This window comes from Heterodontus francisci, chromosome 14 (assembly GCF_036365525.1).
Source record: "Heterodontus francisci isolate sHetFra1 chromosome 14, sHetFra1.hap1, whole genome shotgun sequence".
Lineage (NCBI taxonomy): Eukaryota > Metazoa > Chordata > Chondrichthyes > Heterodontiformes > Heterodontidae > Heterodontus > Heterodontus francisci.
In genome coordinates this window covers 12,987,635-13,012,449 of record NC_090384.1, presented here as the reverse complement: position 1 = coordinate 13,012,449, position 24,815 = coordinate 12,987,635, and the positions used below count along the sequence as shown (strand labels likewise).

Genomic DNA, 24,815 nt, shown 5'->3' with positions numbered 1-24,815 from the left:
CACAAGCCTGCATACTGGCCTCACACACACCCAGACACCTGCAAACTGACCTCACACACACAAACTGATCTCACACACACAGACTGATCTCACACACACAGACTGATCTCACACACAGGCACCTGCAGACTGATCTCACACACACAGACCCCTACATACTGACCTCACACACACAGACTGACCTCACACACACACCTGCATACTGACTACACACACACAGACTGACCTCACACAGACACCTGCATACTGACGTCACACACACAGACTGACCTCACACAGACACCTGCATACTGACGTCACACACACAGACTGACCTCACACAGACACCTGCATACTGACCTCACACACACAGACTGACCTCACACAGACCCCTGCATACTGACCTCACACAGACACCTGCATACTGACCTCACACAGACACCTGCATACCGACCTCACACAGATACCTGCATACCGACCTCACACAGACACCTGCATACTGACTTCACACAGACACCTGCATACCGACCTCATACAGACCCCTGCATACTGACCTCACACAGACACCTGCATACCGACCTCACACACAGACCCCTGCATACTGACCACACACACAGATACCTGCATACTGACCACACACACAGAGACCTGCATACTGACCTCACACAGACACCTGCATACCGACCTCACACACAGATACCTGCATACCGACCTCACACACAGATACCTGCATACCGACCTCACACAGACACCTGCATACTGACCTCACACAGACACCTGCATACCGACCTCACACACAGACACCTGCATACCGACCACACACACAGATACCTGCATACCGACCTCACACACAGATACCTGCATACCGACCTCACAGACACCTGCATACTGACTTCACACAGACACCTGCATACTGACCACACACACAGACACCTGCATACTGACTTCACACAGACACCTGCATACCGACCTCACACAGACCCCTGCATACTGACCACACACACAGATACCTGCATACCGACCTCACACAGACACCTGCATACTGACTTCACACAGACACCTGCATACCGACCTCACACAGACCCCTGCATACTGACCACACACACAGACACCTGCATACCGACCTCACACAGACCCCTGCATACTGACCACACACACAGATACCTGCATACCGACCTCACACAGACCCCTGCATACTGACCTCACACAGACACCTGCATACTGACCACGCACACAGACACCTGCATACCGACCTCACACAGACCCCTGCATACTGACCTCACACAGACACCTGCATACTGACCACACACAGACACCTGCATACTGACCACACACACAGACACCTGCATACTGACCTCACACAGACACCTGCATACTGACCACACACACAGACACCTGCATACTGACCTCACACAGACACCTGCATACCGACCTCACACAGACCCCTGCATACTGACCACACACACAGATACCTGCATACTGACCTCACACAGACACCTGCATACCGACCTCACACAGACACCTGCATACCGACCTCACACAGACACCTGCATACTGACCACACACACAGACACCTGCATACCGACCTCACACAGACACCTGCATACCGACCTCACACAGACACCTGCATACCGACCACACACAGACACCTGCATACCGACCTCACACACAGACGCCTGCATACCGACCTCACACACAGACGCCTGCATACCGACCTCACACAGACCCCTGCATACCGACCACACACACAGACACCTGCATACCGACCTCACACACAGACGCCTGCATACTGACCTCACACAGACACCTGCATACTGACCTCACACAGACACCTGCATACCGACCTCACAGACACCTGCATACCGACCTCACAGACACCTGCATACCGACCTCACAGACACCTGCATACCGACCTCACAGACACCTGCATACCGACCTCACACAGACACCTGCATACTGACCTCACACAGACACCTGCATAGTGACCTCACACAGAGACCTGCATACCGACCTCACACAGACACCTGCATACCGACCTCACACAGACACCTGCATACTGACCTCACACACACCCAGACACCTGCATACTGACCTCACACACAGACGCCTGCATACTGACCTCACACAGACCCCTGCATACTGACCACACACACAGACCCCTGCATACTGACCTCACACAGACCCCTGCATACTGACCACACACACAGACCCCTGCATACTGACCTCACACAGACACCTGCATACTGACCTCACACAGACACCTGCATACCGACCTCACACAGACACCTGCATACCGACTTCACACACAGATACCTGCATACCGACCTCACACAGATACCTGCATACTGACTTCACACAGACAGCTGCATACCGACCTCACACACAGACCCCTGCATACTGACCACACACACAGATACCTGCATACTGACCACACACACAGATACCTGCATACTGACCACACACACAGAGACCTGCATACTGACCTCACAAAGACACCTGCATACTGACCTCACACAGACCCCTGCATACTGACCTCACACAGACACCTGCATACCGACCTCACACAGACACCTGCATACCGACCTCATACAGACCCCTGCATACCGACCTCACACAGACACCTGCATACCGACCTCACACACAGACCCCTGCATACTGACCACACACACAGATACCTGCATACTGACCTCACACAGACACCTGCATACCGACCTCACACAGATACCTGCATACCGACCTCACACACAGATACCTGCATACCGACCTCACACACAGATACCTGCATACCGACCTCACACAGACACCTGCATACTGACCTCACACAGACACCTGCATACCGACCTCACACACAGACACCTGCATACCGACCACACACACAGATACCTGCATACCGACCACACACACAGATACCTGCATACCGACCTCACACACAGACACCTGCATACCGACCTCACACAGACACCTGCATACTGACTTCACACAGACCCCTGCATACTGACCACACACACAGATACCTGCATACCGACCTCACACAGACACCTGCATACTGACTTCACACAGACACCTGCATACCGACCTCACACAGACCCCTGCATACTGACCACACACACAGACACCTGCATACCGACCTCACACAGACCCCTGCATACTGACCACACACACAGATACCTGCATACCGACCTCACACAGACACCTGCATACTGACTTCACACAGACACCTGCATACCGACCTCACACAGACCCCTGCATACTGACCACACACACAGACACCTGCATACCGACCTCACACAGACCCCTGCATACTGACCACACACACAGATACCTGCATACTGACCTCACACAGACCCCTGCATACTGACCTCACACAGACACCTGCATACTGACCACACACACAGACACCTGCATACTGACTTCACACAGACACCTGCATACCGACCTCACACAGACCCCTGCATACTGACCACACACACAGACACCTGCATACCGACCTCACAGACACCTGCATACCGACCTCACAGACACCTGCATACCGACCTCACAGACACCTGCATACCGACCTCACAGACACCTGCATACTGACCTCACACAGACACCTGCATAGTGACGTCACACAGAGACCTGCATACCGACCTCACACAGACACCTGCATACCGACCTCACACAGACACCTGCATAGTGACGTCACACAGAGACCTGCATACCGACCTCACACAGACACCTGCATACTGACCTCACACAGACACCTGCATAGTGACGTCACACAGAGACCTGCATACCGACCTCACACAGACACCTGCATACCGACCTCACACAGACACCTGCATACCGACCTCACACAGACACCTGCATACTGACCTCACACACACCCAGACACCTGCATACTGACCTCACACACAGACGCCTGCATACTGACCTCACACAGACACCTGCATACTGACCTCACACAGACCCCTGCATACTGACCACACACACAGACCCCTGCATACTGACCTCACACAGACCCCTGCATACTGACCACACACACAGACCCCTGCATACTGACCTCACACAGACCCCTGCATACTGACCACACACACAGACCCCTGCATACTGACCTCACACAGACACCTGCATACTGACCTCACACAGACACCTGCATACCGACCTCACACAGACACCTGCATACCGACCTCACACACAGATACCTGCATACCGACCTCACAAAGATACCTGCATACTGACTTCACACAGACAGCTGCATACCGACCTCACACACAGACCCCTGCATACTGACCACACACACAGATACCTGCATACTGACCACACACACAGATACCTGCATACTGACCACACACACAGATACCTGCATACTGACCACACACACAGAGACCTGCATACTGACCTCACAAAGACACCTGCATACTGACCTCACACAGACCCCTGCATACTGACCTCACACAGACACCTGCATACCGACCTCACACAGACACCTGCATACCGACCTCACACAGACCCCTGCATACTGACCTCACACAGACACCTGCATACCGACCTCACACACAGACCCCTGCATACTGACCACACACACAGATACCTGCATACTGACCTCACACAGACACCTGCATACCGACCTCACACAGATACCTGCATACCGACCTCACACACAGATACCTGCATACCGACCTCACACACAGATACCTGCATACCGACCTCACACACAGATACCTGCATACCGACCTCACACAGACACCTGCATACTGACCTCACACAGACACCTGCATACCGACCTCACACACAGACACCTGCATACCGACCACACACACAGATACCTGCATACCGACCTCACACACAGATACCTGCATACCGACCTCACACACAGACACCTGCATACTGACTTCACACAGACACCTGCATACCGACCTCACACAGACCCCTGCATACTGACCACACACACAGATACCTGCATACCGACCTCACACAGACCCCTGCATACTGACCACACACACAGATACCTGCATACCGACCTCACACAGACACCTGCATACTGACCACGCACACAGACACCTGCATACCGACCTCACACACAGACACCTGCATACTGACCTCACACAGACACCTGCATACTGACCACACACAGACACCTGCATACTGACCACACACACAGACCCCTGCATACTGACCTCACACAGACACCTGCATACTGACCACACACAGACACCTGCATACTGACCACACACACAGACACCTGCACACTGACTTCACACACACAGACACCTGCACACTGACTTCACACACACAGACACCTGCACACTGACTTCACACACACAGACACTTGCATACTGACCACACACACAGACACCTGCATACTGACCTCACACACAGACACCTGCATACTGACCTCACACACACAGACACCTGCATACTGACCACACACACAGACACCTGCATACTGACCACACACACAGACACCTGCATACAGACCTGAGGCACACAGACACCTGCATACTGACCTGACACACACAGACACCTGCATACTGACCACACACACACAGACTGACCTCACACACACAGACACCTACATACTGCCCTCACACACACAGACACAAGCCTGCATACTGGCCTCACACACACCCAGCCACCTGCGTACTGACCTCACACACACAGACACCTGAATACTGACCTCACACACACAGACACCTGAATACTGACCTCACACACACAGACACAAACACCCGCACACTGACCGCACACACACAGACACCTGCTACTGACCTCACACACGTAGACACCTGCACACTGACAACACACACACAGACACCTGCATACTGACGTTACACACACAGACACAAACCTGCATACTGACCTCACACACGTAGACACCTGCACACTGACCACACACAGACACCTGCATATTGACCTCACACACAGACACCTGCATATTGACCACACACACACAGACTGACCTCACACAGACACCTGCATACTGACCACACACACACACAGACACCTGCATACTGACCTCACACACACCTGCATACTAACCTCACACACGTAGACACCTGCACACTGACAACACACACACACAGACACCTGCATACTGACCTCACGCACACACAGACACCTGCATACTGACCTCACGCACACAGATACCTGCATACTGACCTCACACACACAGACACAAGCCTGCATACTGGCCTCACACACACCCAGACACCTGCAAACTGACCTCACACACACAGACTGATCTCACACACACAGACTGATCTCACACACACAGACTGATCTCACACACAGGCACCTGCAGACTGATCTCACACACACAGACCCCTACATACTGACCTCACACACACAGACTGACCTCACACACACACCTGCATACTGACCACACACACACAGACTGACCTCACACAGACACCTGCATACTGACGTCACACACACAGACTGACCTCACACAGACACCTGCATACTGACGTCACACACACAGACTGACCTCACACAGACACCTGCATACTGACCTCACACAGACTGACCTCACACAGACCCCTGCATACTGACGACACACACACAGACACCTGCATACTGACCTCACACACACACAGACACCTGCATACAGACCTCACACACACAGACACCTGCATACTGACCTCACACACACAGACACCTGCATACTGAACTCACACACACAGACAACTGCATACTGACCTGAGATACACAGACACCTGCATACTGACCTCAGACACACACAGACTGATCTCACACACACAGACTGATCTCACACACACAGACTGATCTCACACACACAGACACCTACATACTGACCTCACACACACACACAGGCACCTGCATACTGACCTCACACACAGACACAAACCTGCATACTGAGCTCACACACACAGACTGATCTCACACACACAGACCCCTACATACTGACCTCACACACAAACAGGCACCTGCATACTGACGTCACACACACACAGACACCTGCATACTGACCTCACACACACACAGACACCTGCATACTGCCCTCACACACACAGACAGAAACCTGCATACTGGCCTCACACACACCCAGACATCTGCATACTGACCTCACACACGTAGACACCTGCACACTGACCTCACACACACAGATACAAACACCCGCACACTGACCTCACACACACACACTCGGCATACTGACCTCACACACACAGACACCTGCATACTGACCTCACACACACAGACACCTGAATACTGACCTCACACACACAGACTGACCTCACACACACAGACTGACCTCACACACACAGACCCCTTCATACTGACCTCACACACAAACAGGCGTATGCATACTGACCTCACACACACAGACACCTGAATAATGACCTCACACACAAACCTGCATACTGGCCTCTCACACACACAGACACCTGCTACTGACCTCACACACGTAGACACCTGCAAACTGACCTCACACACACACACCTGCACACTGACCGCACACACACAGACACCTGCACACTGACCTCAGACACGCAGACACCTGCATACTGACCTCACACACACAGAACGACCCCACACACACAGAACGACCCCACACACACAGAACGACCCCACACACACAGAACGACCCCACACACACAGAACGACCTCACACACACAGAACGACCTCACACACACAGAACGACCTCACACACACAGAACGACCTCACACACACAGACTGATCTCACACACACAGACCCCTACATACTGACCTCACACACACACAGGCACCTGCATACTGACGTCACACACACACAGACACCTGCATACTGACCTCACACACACAGACACAAACATGCATACTGGCCTCACACACACCCAGACACCTGCATACTGACCTCATACACACAAGACACCTACATACTGACCTCACACATGTAGACACCTGCACACTGACTTCACACACAGACACCTGCATACTGACCTGAGACACACAGACACCTGCATACTGACCTCAGACACACACAGACACCTGCATACTGACCTGACACACACAGACACCTGCATACTGACCACACACACACATACTGACCTCACACACACCCAGCCACCTGCATACTGACCTCACACACACAGACACCTGAATACTGACCTCACACACACAGACACAAACACCCGCACACTGACCGCACACACACAGACACCTGCTACTGACCTCACACACGCAGACACCTGCACACTGACAACACACACACACAGACATCTGCATACTGACGTTACACACACAGACACAAACCTGCATACTGACCTCACACACGTAGACACCTGCACACTGATCACACACGTAGACACCTGCACACTGACCTCACACACACAGACACCTGCATACTGACCTCACACACACAGACTGACCTCACACACACACCTGCATACTGACCACACACACACACAGACACCTGCATACTGACCTCACACACACACAGACACCTGCATACTGACCTCACACACACAGACACAAACCTGCATACTGGCCTCACACACACCTGCATACTAACCTCACACACGTAGACACCTGCACACTGACAACACACACACACACAGACACCTGCATACTGACCTCACACACACACAGACACCTGCATACTGACCTCACACACACACAGACACCTGCATACTGACCTCACACACACAGACACGTGCATACTGACCTCACACACACAGATACCTGCATACTGACCTCACACACACAGACACAAGCCTGCATACTGGCCTCACACACACCCAGACACCTGCAAACTGACCTCACACACACAAACTGATCTCACACACACAGACTGATCTCACACACACAGACTGATCTCACACACAGGCACCTGCAGACTGATCTCACACACACAGACCCCTACATACTGACCTCACACACACAGACTGACCTCACACACACACCTGCATACTGACTACACACACACAGACTGACCTCACACAGACACCTGCATACTGACGTCACACACACAGACTGACCTCACACAGACACCTGCATACTGACGTCACACACACAGACTGACCTCACACAGACACCTGCATACTGACCTCACACACACAGACTGACCTCACACAGAGACCTGCATACTGACGACACACACACACAGACATCTGCATACTGACCTCACACACACAGACACCTGCATACTGACCTCACACACACAGACACCTGCATACTGAACTCACACACACAGACACAAACCTGCATACTGACGACACACACACAGACTGACCTCACACACCTAGACTGACCTCACACACCTAGACTGATCTCACACACACACACAGGCACCTGCATACTGACCTCACACACACAGACACAGACACAAACCTGCATACTGACCTCACACAGACAGACACCTGCATACTGACCTCACGCACAAACACCTGCACACTGACCTCACGCACACACACACCTGAATACTGACCTCGCACCCGCGCACAGCCACCTGAATACTGACCTCGCGGACACAGACACAAACATCAGCACACTGACCTCACAAACACCCGCACACTGACCTCACACACACAGACACCTGCACACTGACCTCACACACACACACTCGGCATACTGACCTCACACACACAGACACCTGCATACTGACCTCACACACACAGACTGACCTCACACACACAGACCCCTACATACTGACCTCACACACAAACAGGCGTATGCATACTGACGTCACACACACACAGACACCTGCATACTGACCTCACACACACAGACACCTGAATACTGACTTCACACACAAACCTGCATACTGGCCTCTCACACACACAGACACCTGCATACTGACCTCACACACACAGACTGACCTCACACACACAGACCCCTACATACTGAGGTCTCACACACACAGACTGACCTCACACACACAGACTGACCTCACACACACAGACCCCTACATACTGAGGTCACACACACACAGACACCTGCATACTGACCTCACACACACAGACACCTGCATACTGACCTCACACACACACAGACACAAACACCCGCACACTGACCGCACACACACAGACACCTGCTACTGACCTCACACACGTAGACACCTGCAAACTGACCGCACACACACAGACACCTGCACACTGACCTCAGACACACAGACACCTGCATACTGACCACACACACACAGAACGACCTCACACACACAGAACGACCCCACACACACAGAACGACCCCACACACACAGAACGACCCCACACACACAGAACGACCCCACACACACAGAACGACCCCACACACACAGAACGACCCCACACACACAGACTGATCTCACACACACAGACTGATCTCACACACACAGACCCCTACATACTGACCTCACACACACACAGGCACCTGCATACTGACGTCACACACATACAGACACCTGCATACTGACCTCACACACACAGACACAAACCTGCATACTGGCCTCACACACACCCAGACACCTGCATACAGACCTCATACACACAGACACCTACATACTGACCTCACACATGTAGACACCTGCATACTGACCTCACACACACAGACACCGGCATACTAACCTCACACACAGACACCTGCACACTGACTTCACACACACAGACACCTGCACACTGACCTCACACACACACACAGACACCTGCATACTGACCACACACACACCCAGCCACCTGCATACTGACCTCACACACACAGACACCTGAATACTGACCTCACACACACAGACACAAACACCCGCACACTGACCGCACACACACAGACACCTGCTACTGACCTCACACACGTAGACACCTGCACACTGACCACACACAGACACCTGCACACTGACCACACACAGACACCTGCATATTGACCTCACACACACAGACTGACCTCACACAGACACCTGCATACTGACCTCACACACACAGACTGACCTCACACACACAGACTGATCTCACACACACAGACTGATCTCACACACACAGACTGATCTCACACACACAGACTGATCTCACACACACAGACTGATCTCACACACACAGACTGATCTCACACACACAGACCCCTACATACTGACCTCACACACACAGACTGACCTCACACAGACACCTGCATACTGACGTCACACACACAGACTGACCTCACACAGACACCTGCATACTGACGACACACACACACACAAACCTGCATACTGACCACACACACACAGACACCTGAACATTGACCTCACACACAGACACCTGCATACTGACCTCAGACACACAGACTGACCTCACACACCTAGACTGATCTCACACACAGACACCTACATACTGACCTCACACGCACACACAGGCACATGCATACTGACCTCACACACACAGACACAAACCTGCATACTGACCTCACACACACAGACACCTGCATACTGACCTCACGCACAAACACCTGCACACTGACCTCACGCACACACACACCTGAATACTGACCTCGCACACGCGCACAGCCACCTGAATACTGACCTCGCGGACACAGACACAAACACCAGCACACTGACCTCACAAACACCCGCACACTGACTACACACACACACACATGCACACAGACATACAAACACACGCACACAGACACAGGCACCTGCACACATACACCTGCATACTGACTGTACACATCCCTGCACTGACCCCACACACACCTGCACACAGACCCCACACACCTGCACACAGACCCCACACACACCCACACCTGCACACAGACCCCACACACACCCACACCTGCACACAGACCCTACACACACCTGCACACAGACCCTACACACACCTGCACACAGACCCCACACACACCCACACCTGCACACAGACCCCACACACACCCACACCTGCACACAGACCCTACACACACCTGCACACAGACCCCACACACCTGCACACAGACCCCACACACACCCACACCTGCACACAGACCCTACACACACCTGCACACAGACCCCACACACCTGCACACAGACCCTACACACACCCGCACACAGACCCTACACACACCTGCACACAGACCCTACACACAGACCACACACACCCGCACACAGACCACACACACCCGCACACAGACCACACACACCTGCACACACACCCTACACACACCCGCACACAGACCCAACACACACCCGCACACAGACCCAACACACACCTGCACACAGACCACACACACACCTGCACACAGACCACACACACACCTGCACACAGACCACACACACCTGCACACAGACCACACACACACCTGCACACAGACCACACACACACCTGCACACAGACCACACACACACCTGCACACAGACCACACACACACCTGCACACAGACCACACACACACCTGCACACAGACCACACACAGACCACACACACCTGCACACAGACCCTACACACACCTGCACACAGACCCTACACACACCTGCACACAGACCCCACACACACCTGCACACAGACCCCACACACACCTGCACACAGACCCTACACACACCTGCACACAGACCCTACACACACCTGCACACAGACCCAACACACACCTGCACACAGACCCTACACACACCTGCACACAGACCACACACACACCTGCACACAGACCACACACACACCTGCACACAGACCACACACACACCTGCACACAGACCACACACACACCTGCACACAGACCCTACACAGACCACACACACCTGCACACAGACCACACACACGCACACCTGCACACAGACCCTACACACACCCGCACACAGACCCTACACACACCTGCACACAGACCCTACACACACCTGCACACAGACCCTACACACACCTGCACACAGACCCTACACACACCTCCACACAGACCCTACATACAGACCACACACACCTGCACACAGACCCTACACACACCTGCACACAGACCCTACACACACCTGCACACAGAGCACACACACATGCACACAGACCCTACACACACCTCCACACAGACCCTACACACACCTCCACACAGACCCTACACACACCCGCACACAGACCCAACACACACCTGCACACAGACCCTACACACACCTGCACACAGACCCTACACACACCTGCACACAGACCCTACACACACCTGCACATAGACCCTACACACACCTGCACACAGACCACACACATCTGCACACAGACCCTACACACACCTGCACACAGACCCTACACACACCTGCACACAGACCCTACACACACCTGCACACAGACCCTACACACAGACCACACACACAGACCCTACACACACCTGCACACAGACCACACACACAGACCACACACACCTGCACACAGACCCTACACACACCTGCACACAGACCACACACACACCCACACCTGCACACAGACCCTACACACACCCGCACACAGACCCAACACACATGCACACAGACCACACACACATGCACACATGCACACAGACCACACACACACCCGCACACAGACCCAACACACACCTGCACACAGACCCTACACACACCTGCACACAGACCCTACACACACCTGCACACAGACCCTACACACACCTGCACACAGACCACACACACACCTGCACACAGACCCCACACACACCTGCACACAGACCCCACACACACCTGCACACAGACCACACACACACCTGCACACAGACCCCACACACACCTGCACACAGACCCCACACACACCTGCACACAGACCCTACACACACCTGCACACAGACCCTACACACACCTGCACACACACACACCCACACCTGCACACACACACACCCACACCTGCACACACACACACCCACACCTGCACACACACCACACACACACAAACCTACACACTGACCTTATACACACAGACCCCTGCACAGTGACCTCATTCAGACACATATGTGCATACTTTAATCCAGTCCCATAGCTGTGCATACATTTCAGCTACTTCTTACACTAGTGTGTACACTTCACCCACCTCACACACCCATCTCGCACACACTTCACCATCTCGCACACCCATGCGTACACTTCACCCACCTCACACACCCATGCGTACACTTCACCACCTGGCACACCCATGCGTACACTTCACCCACCTCGCACACCCATGCGTACACTTCACCCACCTCGCACACCCATGCGTACACTTCACCACCTGGCACACCCATGCGTACACTTCACCACCTCGCACACCCATGCGTACACTTCACCCACCTCGCATACCCATGCGTACACTTCATCACCTCGCATACCCATGCGTACACTTCACCACCTCGCACACCCATGCGTACACTTCACCACCTCGCACACCCATGCGTACACTTCACCACCTCGCACACCCATGCGTACACGTCACCCCCTTGCATACCCATGCCTAGAATTCACTGACCTTGCACACCTGTGAATACACTTCAAACACCTCACACATTCATGTGTACACTTCACTTCACCTTGTATACTTGTACATATATTTTAATCCACCTTCCACACCTGTATGTGTACCTTAACCTACTTTGCATACCAGCGTAAACTTTAATCCATTTTCCACACATGCCCACATACACTTCAATCGCTTTGCACACATCTGCCAATTTGCTTCAAACATCCCTCTGTGTACACAGACAGACACGGACACATTCTCTTGGAGGAAGGTACCTCATATCAGCATACATTAATCTCACACCTCAGCCGCACGCGCGTGTCTCCACTACAGCTCCCTCAGCATCGAGGAACAGCCCTGAAACCCCCAACGCATCTTGCAGGTAAAAAAAAACTATTTGAACCAATGTTCACCATAAAGCAATAAGAACACCACATTCTCAGTCATGCAGTAATGCCTCTCTCCCCACAAAAACCTACATGTGAAAGGCCCTCGGCTGCCGCTGTCAGCTGGGTAGAGGGTCAGGTTTCGAGAAGGTTACAATTTGGCATAGGGTTGTGACTGTCAACAGATCTTGTTCAATGGCAGACACCACTCCATTCCTCCATACTACCACATCCAATTCAATGCTCAGAAGATATTTTCTATACATTCTGGGGATGGGGGTGTTGCTAGTAACTTCAGCATTTACTGCCCATTAGTTGCCTGAAGGAGGTGTTGGTGAGCCACATTCTTGAACTTCTGGTAGTGGTTTGATATAACTCTTGCCTTGTTAAGGCAGTTAAGAGTCAATGACTTTGCTGTGACTGGAGTCACATACAGGCCAGACCAGACCAGGTAAGGATGGCAGATTTTCCTCCCTAAAGGATATGAGTGAACCAATTGAATTTTAGTGATAATCTGACAGCTCATTGCTTACCATTACAGATACCAGCTCTTTAATTCTGGAATTCTTATTTTAAATTCTGGATTTTTTAAAAACTGAATTCAGATTCTCAAAGGGCCCGGATTGGATTTTAATGCCAGTTCACAAGAGTACTATTCCAGAACAGAACCATATCCAGGTGTGCCCAACCTCTTAAGCTCAGTCACTCTTCCTTTTGCTCACCCTTTGCTGGTGTTTCTTGGGGCCCAGGCTGGACACACCCTCCCAGTCCCTATCCCTGCATGAGTGCCCCCAAACACTTGCGACTGGGCTCACATTCTCAGTAACACAAAGTATAATCAGCCAGGAGTCTGTCACACTGGCACTACAAAGCAAATTGCCAGATTTGAGATATGAAAGGGCACCTGAGAAATGCTGGCCTGGCACCTGGAGCCCGACAGCTCGGGACAGCAGACCTGGAGCCCGACAGCTCGGGACGGCAGACCTGGAGCCCGACAGCTCGGGACGGCAGACCTGGAGCCCGACAGCTCGGGACGGCAGACCTGGAGCCCGACAGCTCGGGACGGCAGAGCATCCTTACAGACATGACCCATCTAGTAAAGTTTCCTGACGCTCTGCCTGCCTGTCACATCACACTTAACAATGCAAAGGTATCAGTCATGGCTCACTGGCAGCTCGTGCCTCTGGTTCAAAAGGTGCAAGACCCACTTCAGAGGCTTGAGCACATAATTCAAGGTGACAATCACAGTGCAGTACTCAGGAAGTTCTGCACTGTCGGAGGGTCGGTACTGCGGGAGCTCTGCACTGTCGGAGGGTCAGTACTGCAGGAGCTCTGCACTGTCGGAGGGTCGGTACTGCGGGAGCTCTGCACTGTCAGAGGGTCGGTACTGCAGGAGCTCTGCACTGTCGGAGGGTCAGTACTGCGGGAGGTCTGCACTGTCAGAGGGTCGGTACTGCGGGAGCTCTGCACTGTCGGAGGGTCAGTACTGCGGGAGCTCTGCACTGTCGGAGGGTCGGTACTGCGGGAGCTCTGCACTGTCGGAGGGTCGGTACTGCGGGAGCTCTGCACTGTCGGAGGCTCGGTACTGCGGGAGCTCTGCACCGTCGGAGGCTCGGTACTGCGGGAGCTATGCACTGTCGCAGGGTCAGTACTGCAGGAGCTATGCACTGTCGGAGGGTCGGTACTGCGGGAGCTATGCACTGTCGGAGGGTCGGTACTGCGGGAGGTCTGCACCGTTGGAGGCTCGGTACTGCGGGAGCTCTGCACTGTCAGAGGGTCAGTACTGCGGGAGCTCTGCACCGTCGGAGGGTCGGTACTGCAGGAGCTCTGCACTGTCGGAGGGTCAGTACTGCGGGAGGTCTGCACTGTCAGAGGGTCGGTACTGCGGGAGCTCTGCACTGTCGGAGGGTCAGTACTGCGGGAGCTCTGCACTGTCGGAGGGTCGGTACTGCGGGAGCTCTGCACTGTCGGAGGGTCGGTACTGCGGGAGCTCTGCACTGTCGGAAGCTCGGTACTGCGGGAGCTCTGCACCGTCGGAGGCTCGGTACTGCGGGAGCTATGCACTGTCGCAGGGTCAGTACTGCAGGAGCTATGCACTGTCGGAGGGTCGGTACTGCGGGAGCTATGCACTGTCGGAGGGTCGGTACTGCGGGAGGTCTGCACCGTTGGAGGCTCGGTACTGCGGGAGCTCTGCACTGTCAGAGGGTCAGTACTGCGGGAGCTCTGCACCGTCGGAGGGTCAGTACTGCGGGAGCTCTGCACTGTCGGAGGGTCAGTACTGCGGGAGCTCTGCACTGTCGGAGGGTCAGTACTACGGGAGCTCTGCACTGTCGGAGGGTCAGTACTGAGGGGTTGCTGCGCTGTCGGAGGGTCAGTCCTGAGGGGTTGCTGCGCTGTCGGAGGGTCGGTACTGAGGGGTTGCTGCACTGTCGGAGGGTTGGTACTGAGGGGTTGTTGCACTGTCGGAGGGTCAGTACTGCGGGAGCTCTGCACTGTCGGAGGGTCAGTACTGAGGGGTTGCTGCATTGTCGGAGGGTCGGTACTGAGGGGTTGCTGCACTGTCGGAGGGTCAGTACTGAGGGGTTGCTGCATTGTCGGAGGGTCAGTCCTGAGGGGTTGCTGCATTGTCAGAGGGTCAGTACTGAGGGAGCTCTGCACTGTCGGAGGGTCAGTACTGAGGGGTTGCTGCACTGTCGGAGGGTCAGTACTGAGGGGTTGCTGCACTGTCGGAGGGTCAGTACTGAGGGGTTGCTGCACTGTCGGAGGGTCAGTACTGAGGGGTTGCTGCACTGTCGGAGGGTCAGTACTGAGGGGTTGCTGCACTGTCGGAGGGTCAGTACTGAGGGGTTGCTGCACTGTCGGAGGGTCAGTACTGAGGGGTTGCTGCACTGTCGGAGGGTCAGTACTGCAGGAGCTCTGCACTGTCAGAGGGTCAGTACTGCGGGAGCTCTGCACTGTCGCAGGGTCAGTACTGAGGGGTTGCTGCACTGTCGGAGGGTCAGTACTGCAGGAGTTCTGCACTGTCAGAGGGTCAGTACTGCGGGAGCTCTGCACTGTCGGAGGGTCAGTACTGCAGGAGCTCTGCACTGTCAGAGGGTCAGTACTGCGGGAGCTCTGCACTGTCAGAGGGTCAGTACTGCGGGAGCTCTGCACTGTCAGAGGGTCAGTACTGCGGGAGCTCTGCACTGTCAGAGGGTCAGTACTGCGGGAGCTCTGCACTGTCAGAGGGTCAGTACTGAGGGGTTGCTGCATTGTCGGAGGGTCAGTACTGCGGGAGCTCTGCACTGTCAGAGGGTCAGTACTGAGGGGTTGCTGCACTGTCGGAGGGTCAGTACTGAGGGGTTGCTGCACTGTCGGAGGGTCAGTACTGAGGGGTTGCTGCACTGTCGGAGGGTCAGTACTGAGGGGTTGCTGCACTGTCGGAGGGTCAGTACTGCAGGAGCTCTGCACTGTCAGAGGGTCAGTACTGCGGGAGCTCTGCACTGTCGCAGGGTCAGTACTGAGGGGTTGCTGCACTGTCGGAGGGTCAGTACTGCAGGAGCTCTGCACTGTCAGAGGGTCAGTACTGCGGGAGCTCTGCACTGTCGGAGGGTCAGTACTGCAGGAGCTCTGCACTGTCAGAGGGTCAGTACTGCGGGAGCTCTGCACTGTCGGAGGGTCAGTACTGCAGGAGCTCTGCACTGTCAGAGGGTCAGTACTGCGGGAGCTCTGCACTGTCGCAGGGTCAGTACTGAGGGGTTGCTGCATTGTCGGAGGGTCAGTACTGCGGGAGCTCTGCACTGTCGGAGGGTCAGTACTGAGGGGTTGCTGCACTGTCGGAGGGTCAGTACTGCAGGAGCTCTGCACTGTCGGAGGGTCAGTACTGCAGGAGCTCTGCACTGTCGGAGGGTCAGTACTGCGGGAGCTCTGCACTGTCGGAGGGTCAGTACTGCGGGAGCTCTGCACTGTCGGAGGGTCAGTACTGCGGGAGCTCTGCACTGTCGGAGGGTCAGTACTGCGGGAGCTCTGCACTGTCGCAGGGTCAGTACTGCGGGAGCTCTGCACTGTCGGAGGGTCAGTACTGCGGGAGCTCTGCACTGTCAGAGGGTCAGTACTGCGGGAGCTCTGCACTGTCGCAGGGTCAGTACTGAGGGGTTGCTGCATTGTCGGAGGGTCAGTACTGCGGGAGCTCTGCACTGTCGGAGGGTCAGTACTGAGGGGTTGCTGCACTGTCGGAGGGTCAGTACTGCAGGAGCTCTGCACTGTCGGAGGGTCAGTACTGCAGGAGCTCTGCACTGTCGGAGGGTCAGTACTGCGGGAGCTCTGCACTGTCGGAGGGTCAGTACTGCGGGAGCTCTGCACTGTCGGAGGGTCAGTACTGCGGGAGCTCTGCACTGTCGGAGGGTCAGTACTGCGGGAGCTCTGCACTGTCGCAGGGTCAGTACTGCGGGAGCTCTGCACTGTCGGAGGGTCAGTACTGCGGGAGCTCTGCACTGTCGGAGGGTCAGTACTGCGGGAGCTCTGCACTGTCGGAGGGTCAGTACTGCGGGAGCTCTGCACTGTCGGAGGGTCAGTACTGCGGGAGCTCTGCACTGTCGCAGGGTCAGTACTGCGGGAGCTCTGCACTGTCGCAGGGTCAGTACTGCGGGAGCTCTGCACTGTCGGAGGGTCAGTACTGCGGGAGCTCTGCACTGTCGGAGGGTCAGTACTGCGGGAGCTCTGCACTGTCGGAGGGTCAGTACTGCGGGAGCTCTGCACTGTCGGAGGGTCAGTACTGCGGGAGCTCTGCACTGTCGGAGGGTCAGTACTGCGGGAGCTCTGCACTGTCGGAGGGTCAGTACTGCGGGAGCTCTGCACTGTCGGAGGGTCAGTACTGCGGGAGCTCTGCACTGTCGCAGGGTCAGTACTGCGGGAGCTCTGCACTGTCGCAGGGTCAGTACTGCAGGAGCTCTGCACTGTCAGAGGGTCAGTACTGAGGGGTTGCTGCGCTGTCGGAGGGTCAGTACTGAGGGGTTGCTGCATTGTCGGAGGGTCAGTACTAAGGAAGTGCTGCACCAATGGAGGAAGAAGAACGGGAGAGTTCTCCTTGGTGTCCTAGTCAATATTTATCCCTCACTAAAAAAATGATCTGATCATTAATCTGACATTGCTGCTGGTGGGATATTGCTGTGTGTAAATTGGTTGCCTTATTTTCCTACATTACAGCAATGGCTAGGCTTTAAAAAGTACTTAATTAGCCATAAAGTGCTCTGAGATGTCCTGAGGTCAGGAAAGGTTCTGTTGAAATGTGAGTTTTTCTTTCTTTCTGTGAGCCGGTGAGGTGGTGCTACCCCTGCCTCATCCTCTACACCTCTGATGAAAACAGAGCCCTGTGCAAGATTCCCCCCAAATTAACAAGCCATCAGCAGGTGGTCCCAGCCAATGAACAAGGTCAGGTGGGAACTTTGGCAGCAAAGGCATCGTGGCTGAAAATGTTCACGTGATGGCAGAGACAAGACAGCTCCACAGAACCCGCAACAGACACCATCAGTGGACAAACAGGAGAATCCAACACTGCATTAAAACACAGCAGCAAAACGCATGCCCCGCCCACCCACCAGCCAGCACCCAATAAAAAGGGCTGTAACATACCCGGACGGTCAGCCTCAGCTACACCTAATAAAATAGCAACAGCTCTCATCACACTGGGTGTCGAGTTCAACCCATCTTCACTAATTTCTAATCAAATGCAAGACATATGACCTTCAGGAATTAGGGTCATAGGTCATGAAGGGGTCATACCCACCTGGCTCCTCATTCCTATTGTTCACTTCAATATTAAAGTATCCTTTTCATGAAATGCGGGAAAAAAGCAGAAAGAAAAGCAACACATTGCAATAAAAAAAAATTCAACAGGCATACAAACAGAAAGAATGTGGGAAGGGGAAGGTGAACGCCAGCCCAGCAGCACACAGCCTGTACTCCCCAGCTCCTATTACAGGACATTTTTCATATATCCATTAAAAACCCACCACTGAATGCTGCTAACCCACCAGTCACAGCACCACCAGAGGGGCCTACTCCCATAACCCATTACAGACAACCTACAGTCCTTGGGGAAATACTCAGTTCGGGCCCTGCTTGTGTATCCATTACAGACCTGCCACTGGGGTAGCTCACGTATTGCCAACAGCAGAGAGAGGAAGCAAGAAACAGAGGACAGCAGAGAGGGAGGGTGAGAGAGCATGTGTGTGTGTGAGGTGGGAGCAGGCGAGAGGGAGGAGCGCACACGAGACACAAAGCAAGACATAGCAATGTATCAGGAATCCAATGCAAACTCAATAAGTGAATGCCAGCAGGATCCCAGTACATGTTCTACTGAATGCTAGCAGGAACACAGCACATGCTCCCACTTATTGTCAGTAGGAACTCAGCATACAATTCCATTCATTGTCAGCAGGAACAGACCCACTCTTGTAAGGAAACCAATATATGTTCCCACTAAATACCTGCAGAAACCCAGCACAGACCCACTAAATGGGTCTACAGTGCAGTCTAATGGGACACGGTCAAGTGGAATGAGCCTAATTCTCTGGAATTTAGAAGAATGGCACACACATCAGAAGTACGGTGATACAACATTCATGGACTAACTCTGAAGAGTTACGAAAAAACAGACTTTGTCTTTAACAAAATGGACCCTTATTTTAAGAAATTGAACAATGGTCCAAAATGACCACCGAAGAAGGGGATTAACCTTTTGTGATTCCAACAGTCTGACGAGGACAAATCTTCAAAGCCAAAAGGTATTAATGAAATCCAATCCTAAAAACATTCCAGAATTGAATGCCTTCTTCTAAAACAAAGGAGGTGTGAAGTAGCCATTGTACGACCACCAAGGGAAGGATTCCAGAGTGTCTCTAACAGGAGGTAGAGGTGAAACAATTTTACCTTAAAACAAAGACGGCCAGAGAGAGAGAGAGAGAGGGGGAGAGAAACACTGACCCAGAAGGTGAAACTACTTGTAAGAGCTGGCGTTCCAAAAAGCCAGAAAGCACCTGCCCTGCTGAAAAAAATCCAACAGCAACATAATCCAGCAGAGAGAGCTGGAAGTGACCCACCATCTTCAACAGAACCTTCAATCAAGAGAGAAATCTACAATTATCTAAGGCCTGCAACTATCTGGATCTTAATGTACAAAGAATTCAATAGGTTTATCTCCCCCCACTAAAACCCACCTACCTCTTTCCCTTCTCTGTTTCTTCTGTGTGTGTGAGCGAGTGCATGGGGTCACAATAATTTCGGGATAAGGCATATTGATCAATAAACAATTGGCTTTCTGTTTTTCAAAACTTACGAGAAAACCTATCGCTGTGTTTATTTGAAAAATAAAACACCTGCTGTAGTCAGGTGGGGAGTAGAACAGTGGGAACCACCCACATCACATCACGTGGCCATAACAAGAATGACAGGTGTTCTCATTGAAATGTGTAAAATTCTTCGAGGGTTTGATACGGTAAAGGCTGTTTCCCTTGGCTACAGTGTCTAGAACTCAGGGTTATGGCCTCAGGTTTAAGGGAAAATTTCTTCACGCAGAGGGCTGCAAATCTTTGGAATTCCCTATTCCAGAGGGCTGTGGAAACTTCAACGATGAGTATATTCAAGACTGAAATTGATTAACTTTTCGGCACTCATTAAGGCTATTAAGGGATCTGTTGACAATGCAGGAAAGTGGATTTGATGTAAACACTCAGCCATGATCTTATTGAATGGGGTAGCAGGCTGGAGGGATTGTATGGCCTACACCTACTCCTGTTTCTTATGTTCTTATACCGGCAGAAACCTAGCACGTGGGCTTCTCGATGCTTCACACTGGTACAATGCTTCAACCCAAGTCGTAAAAAAACCTTATGAATCACTGTTAAATTCAGTTCCCACCTGACCAGCTGCAACTTAGCCCAAGAAGCATGCGGACAGAAAATGTAGTTAGCCCAGACCCCAACAGCCCGCTGCTAAGAGGTGCCAACTCTCTCCATGCCCATGTCACGCCCACTGTCTTGGCCAGCCATGCAGTTAGTTTATTCGGCAACCCTTCCTGCACAAGACTCGATACACACACCGACACAACACATCAAGCAGCAAGAAACCAGGCTTAGAACTCACAGAGACGCACTAACACATGCTGGTTACAGAGACGGCAGGCAGGAGCTGCACACACTTGGGGGAGTGGGGGGCGGTGGTGGAGGAAAAGGACACTTGGTTCAAAAATATGTGGGAGGAGAAATGAGAGAATGCAAACTCTTTGTACTCCTCCTCAATAAGAGAATTAGTCTAGTCTAATTAGGACCGACGCAGAGACGCTCCTACAATCTACAGAGAGGGAGCTAAATATAACTATTTCCATTTACTTAACTCAGTAAAGTGGTCCAAGGCACTTCACAGGAGCGTTATTAGACAAAATTAACCACGATCCACATGAGGAGATAGTTAGGACAGGTGTCCAAAAGCTTGGTCAAAGAGGTAGGTTTTAAGGAGTGTCTTAAAGGAGGAGGAAAGAGAGAGGTAGAGAGGCAGAGGAGTTTAGGAAGGGAATTCCAGAGTTTAGGGCTGAGGCAGCTAAAAGCACGAAGCGAAGGAACTTGGGAACGTGCATGAGGCCAGAACTGAAGGAGGACAGAGATGTCGGAGGGTTCTAGGGTTTGGGAAGGTTACAGAGAGGGGGAAGAGCAAGGCCATGGAGGGATCTGAAAGGAATGTCGTTTTGACGTCCTTGAACAAAGGCTGACAGGGGTCTGCATCCGAATACGCTGCAGATCTCCACATCTATGAAGCATTCACCAGTCAAATCTCAGACAAAAAGACAGCCATATCTCTACCTTTGAGGCTGGGGAACGGTGTGCTCTTGTCTCGCCCTGCTTTGCTTGGTAGAGCGAGGTTGGAGAGGCTGAAGCTGGTGCCACGGCTCTTGTAGATGTTACCTGTGGGTCACAACACAAACTTCCAGTGAACATACCCTGTACCCGTGTGGCATGCCACCCAGCTCAGCTCAGTGCTGACACACAGGCTGAGTCCACTTTCACGACATGTTTAGATCAATAAACAGAAACATCAACACCTCAACTTCAAACCCTGCCACGGTTCATCACATACTCAATACACTGGGCCTGAGTAATATATTGCCATTCAACCACCACATGCACCAGAGACAGTGAAGTGCGTGGGCAGGAAGGTGGCAGATGAAGTATGATGTGCAAAAATGTGAAATTAACCACTTTGCTGGGAAGAATGGAAAAGCAAAATATTTTTTTAAAAGTTGGGAGACGAGTGAACACAGGTATTTAGACGGATTTGGGGTTCTTGTACAATGTACATGAATCTCAGAATGTTAACATGTAGGTACAGGAAACAATTAGGTAGGAAAATGGTATTTTACCTTTTATTGCAAGGGGCGGTTTGAGTACAAGAGTAAGGAAGTCTTGCTGGAATTGTAAAGGGCTTTGGTGAAACCACACCTGGAGTACTGTGTATAGTTTTGGTCTCTGTGCCTAAGGAAGGACATACTTGTCTTAGAGGAGATGCAACAAAGGTTCACTAGATTGATTACTGGGAAGACAGGGCTGTCCTGTGGGGAGAGATTAAATAGAATGGGTCTATGTTCTCCAGACTTTTGAAGAATGAGAAGTTATCTCATTGAAATGTATAAAATTATTCAAGGGCTTGACAGGGTAGATGCTGAGAAGCTGTTTTCCCTGGCTGGTGCATCCAGAACTAAAGGTCATAGTCTCAGAATAAGAAGTTGGCCATTTAGGACTGAGATAAGAAAACATTTCTTCACTCATAGTATTGCAAATCTTTGGAATTTTCCACCCCAAAGGGCTGTGAATACTCAATCATTGACTGATAAATTTTTGGGCACTACGTGAATCAAGGGATATGGGGATTCGGAGTTAATGTAGAAGTTCATCCATGATCTTACAGAATAGAGGAAGCAGGCTTGACAGGCTGTATGGCCTAATCCAGTGCATATTGCTTATGTTCCTTATACCCTCGGGGTCAGGGGTCTCAGTGCAGTACATGTGATACCTACGGCCTGTGTCTTCTTTTGGGCCTCCTTATCTCGAGAGACAATGGATACGCGCCTGGAGGTGGTCAGTGGTTTGTAAAGCAGCGCCTGGAGTGGCTATAAAGGCCAATTCTGGAGTG

At 52.7% G+C, this 24,815-nt stretch overlaps 1 protein-coding gene across 1 annotated transcript in view; it reads right to left on the bottom strand.

Annotated features, from left to right (window-relative positions):
• madd (MAP-kinase activating death domain) overlaps nucleotides 1–24,815 on the bottom strand; it is a 426,952-nt gene that overhangs the window by 256,958 nt on the left and 145,179 nt on the right. Inside the window, exon 18 of the mRNA XM_068046784.1 lies at nucleotides 23,489–23,590. Coding sequence (XP_067902885.1) covers nucleotides 23,489–23,590 — 102 coding nt within the window. The remainder of the gene's footprint in view (nucleotides 1–23,488; nucleotides 23,591–24,815) is intronic.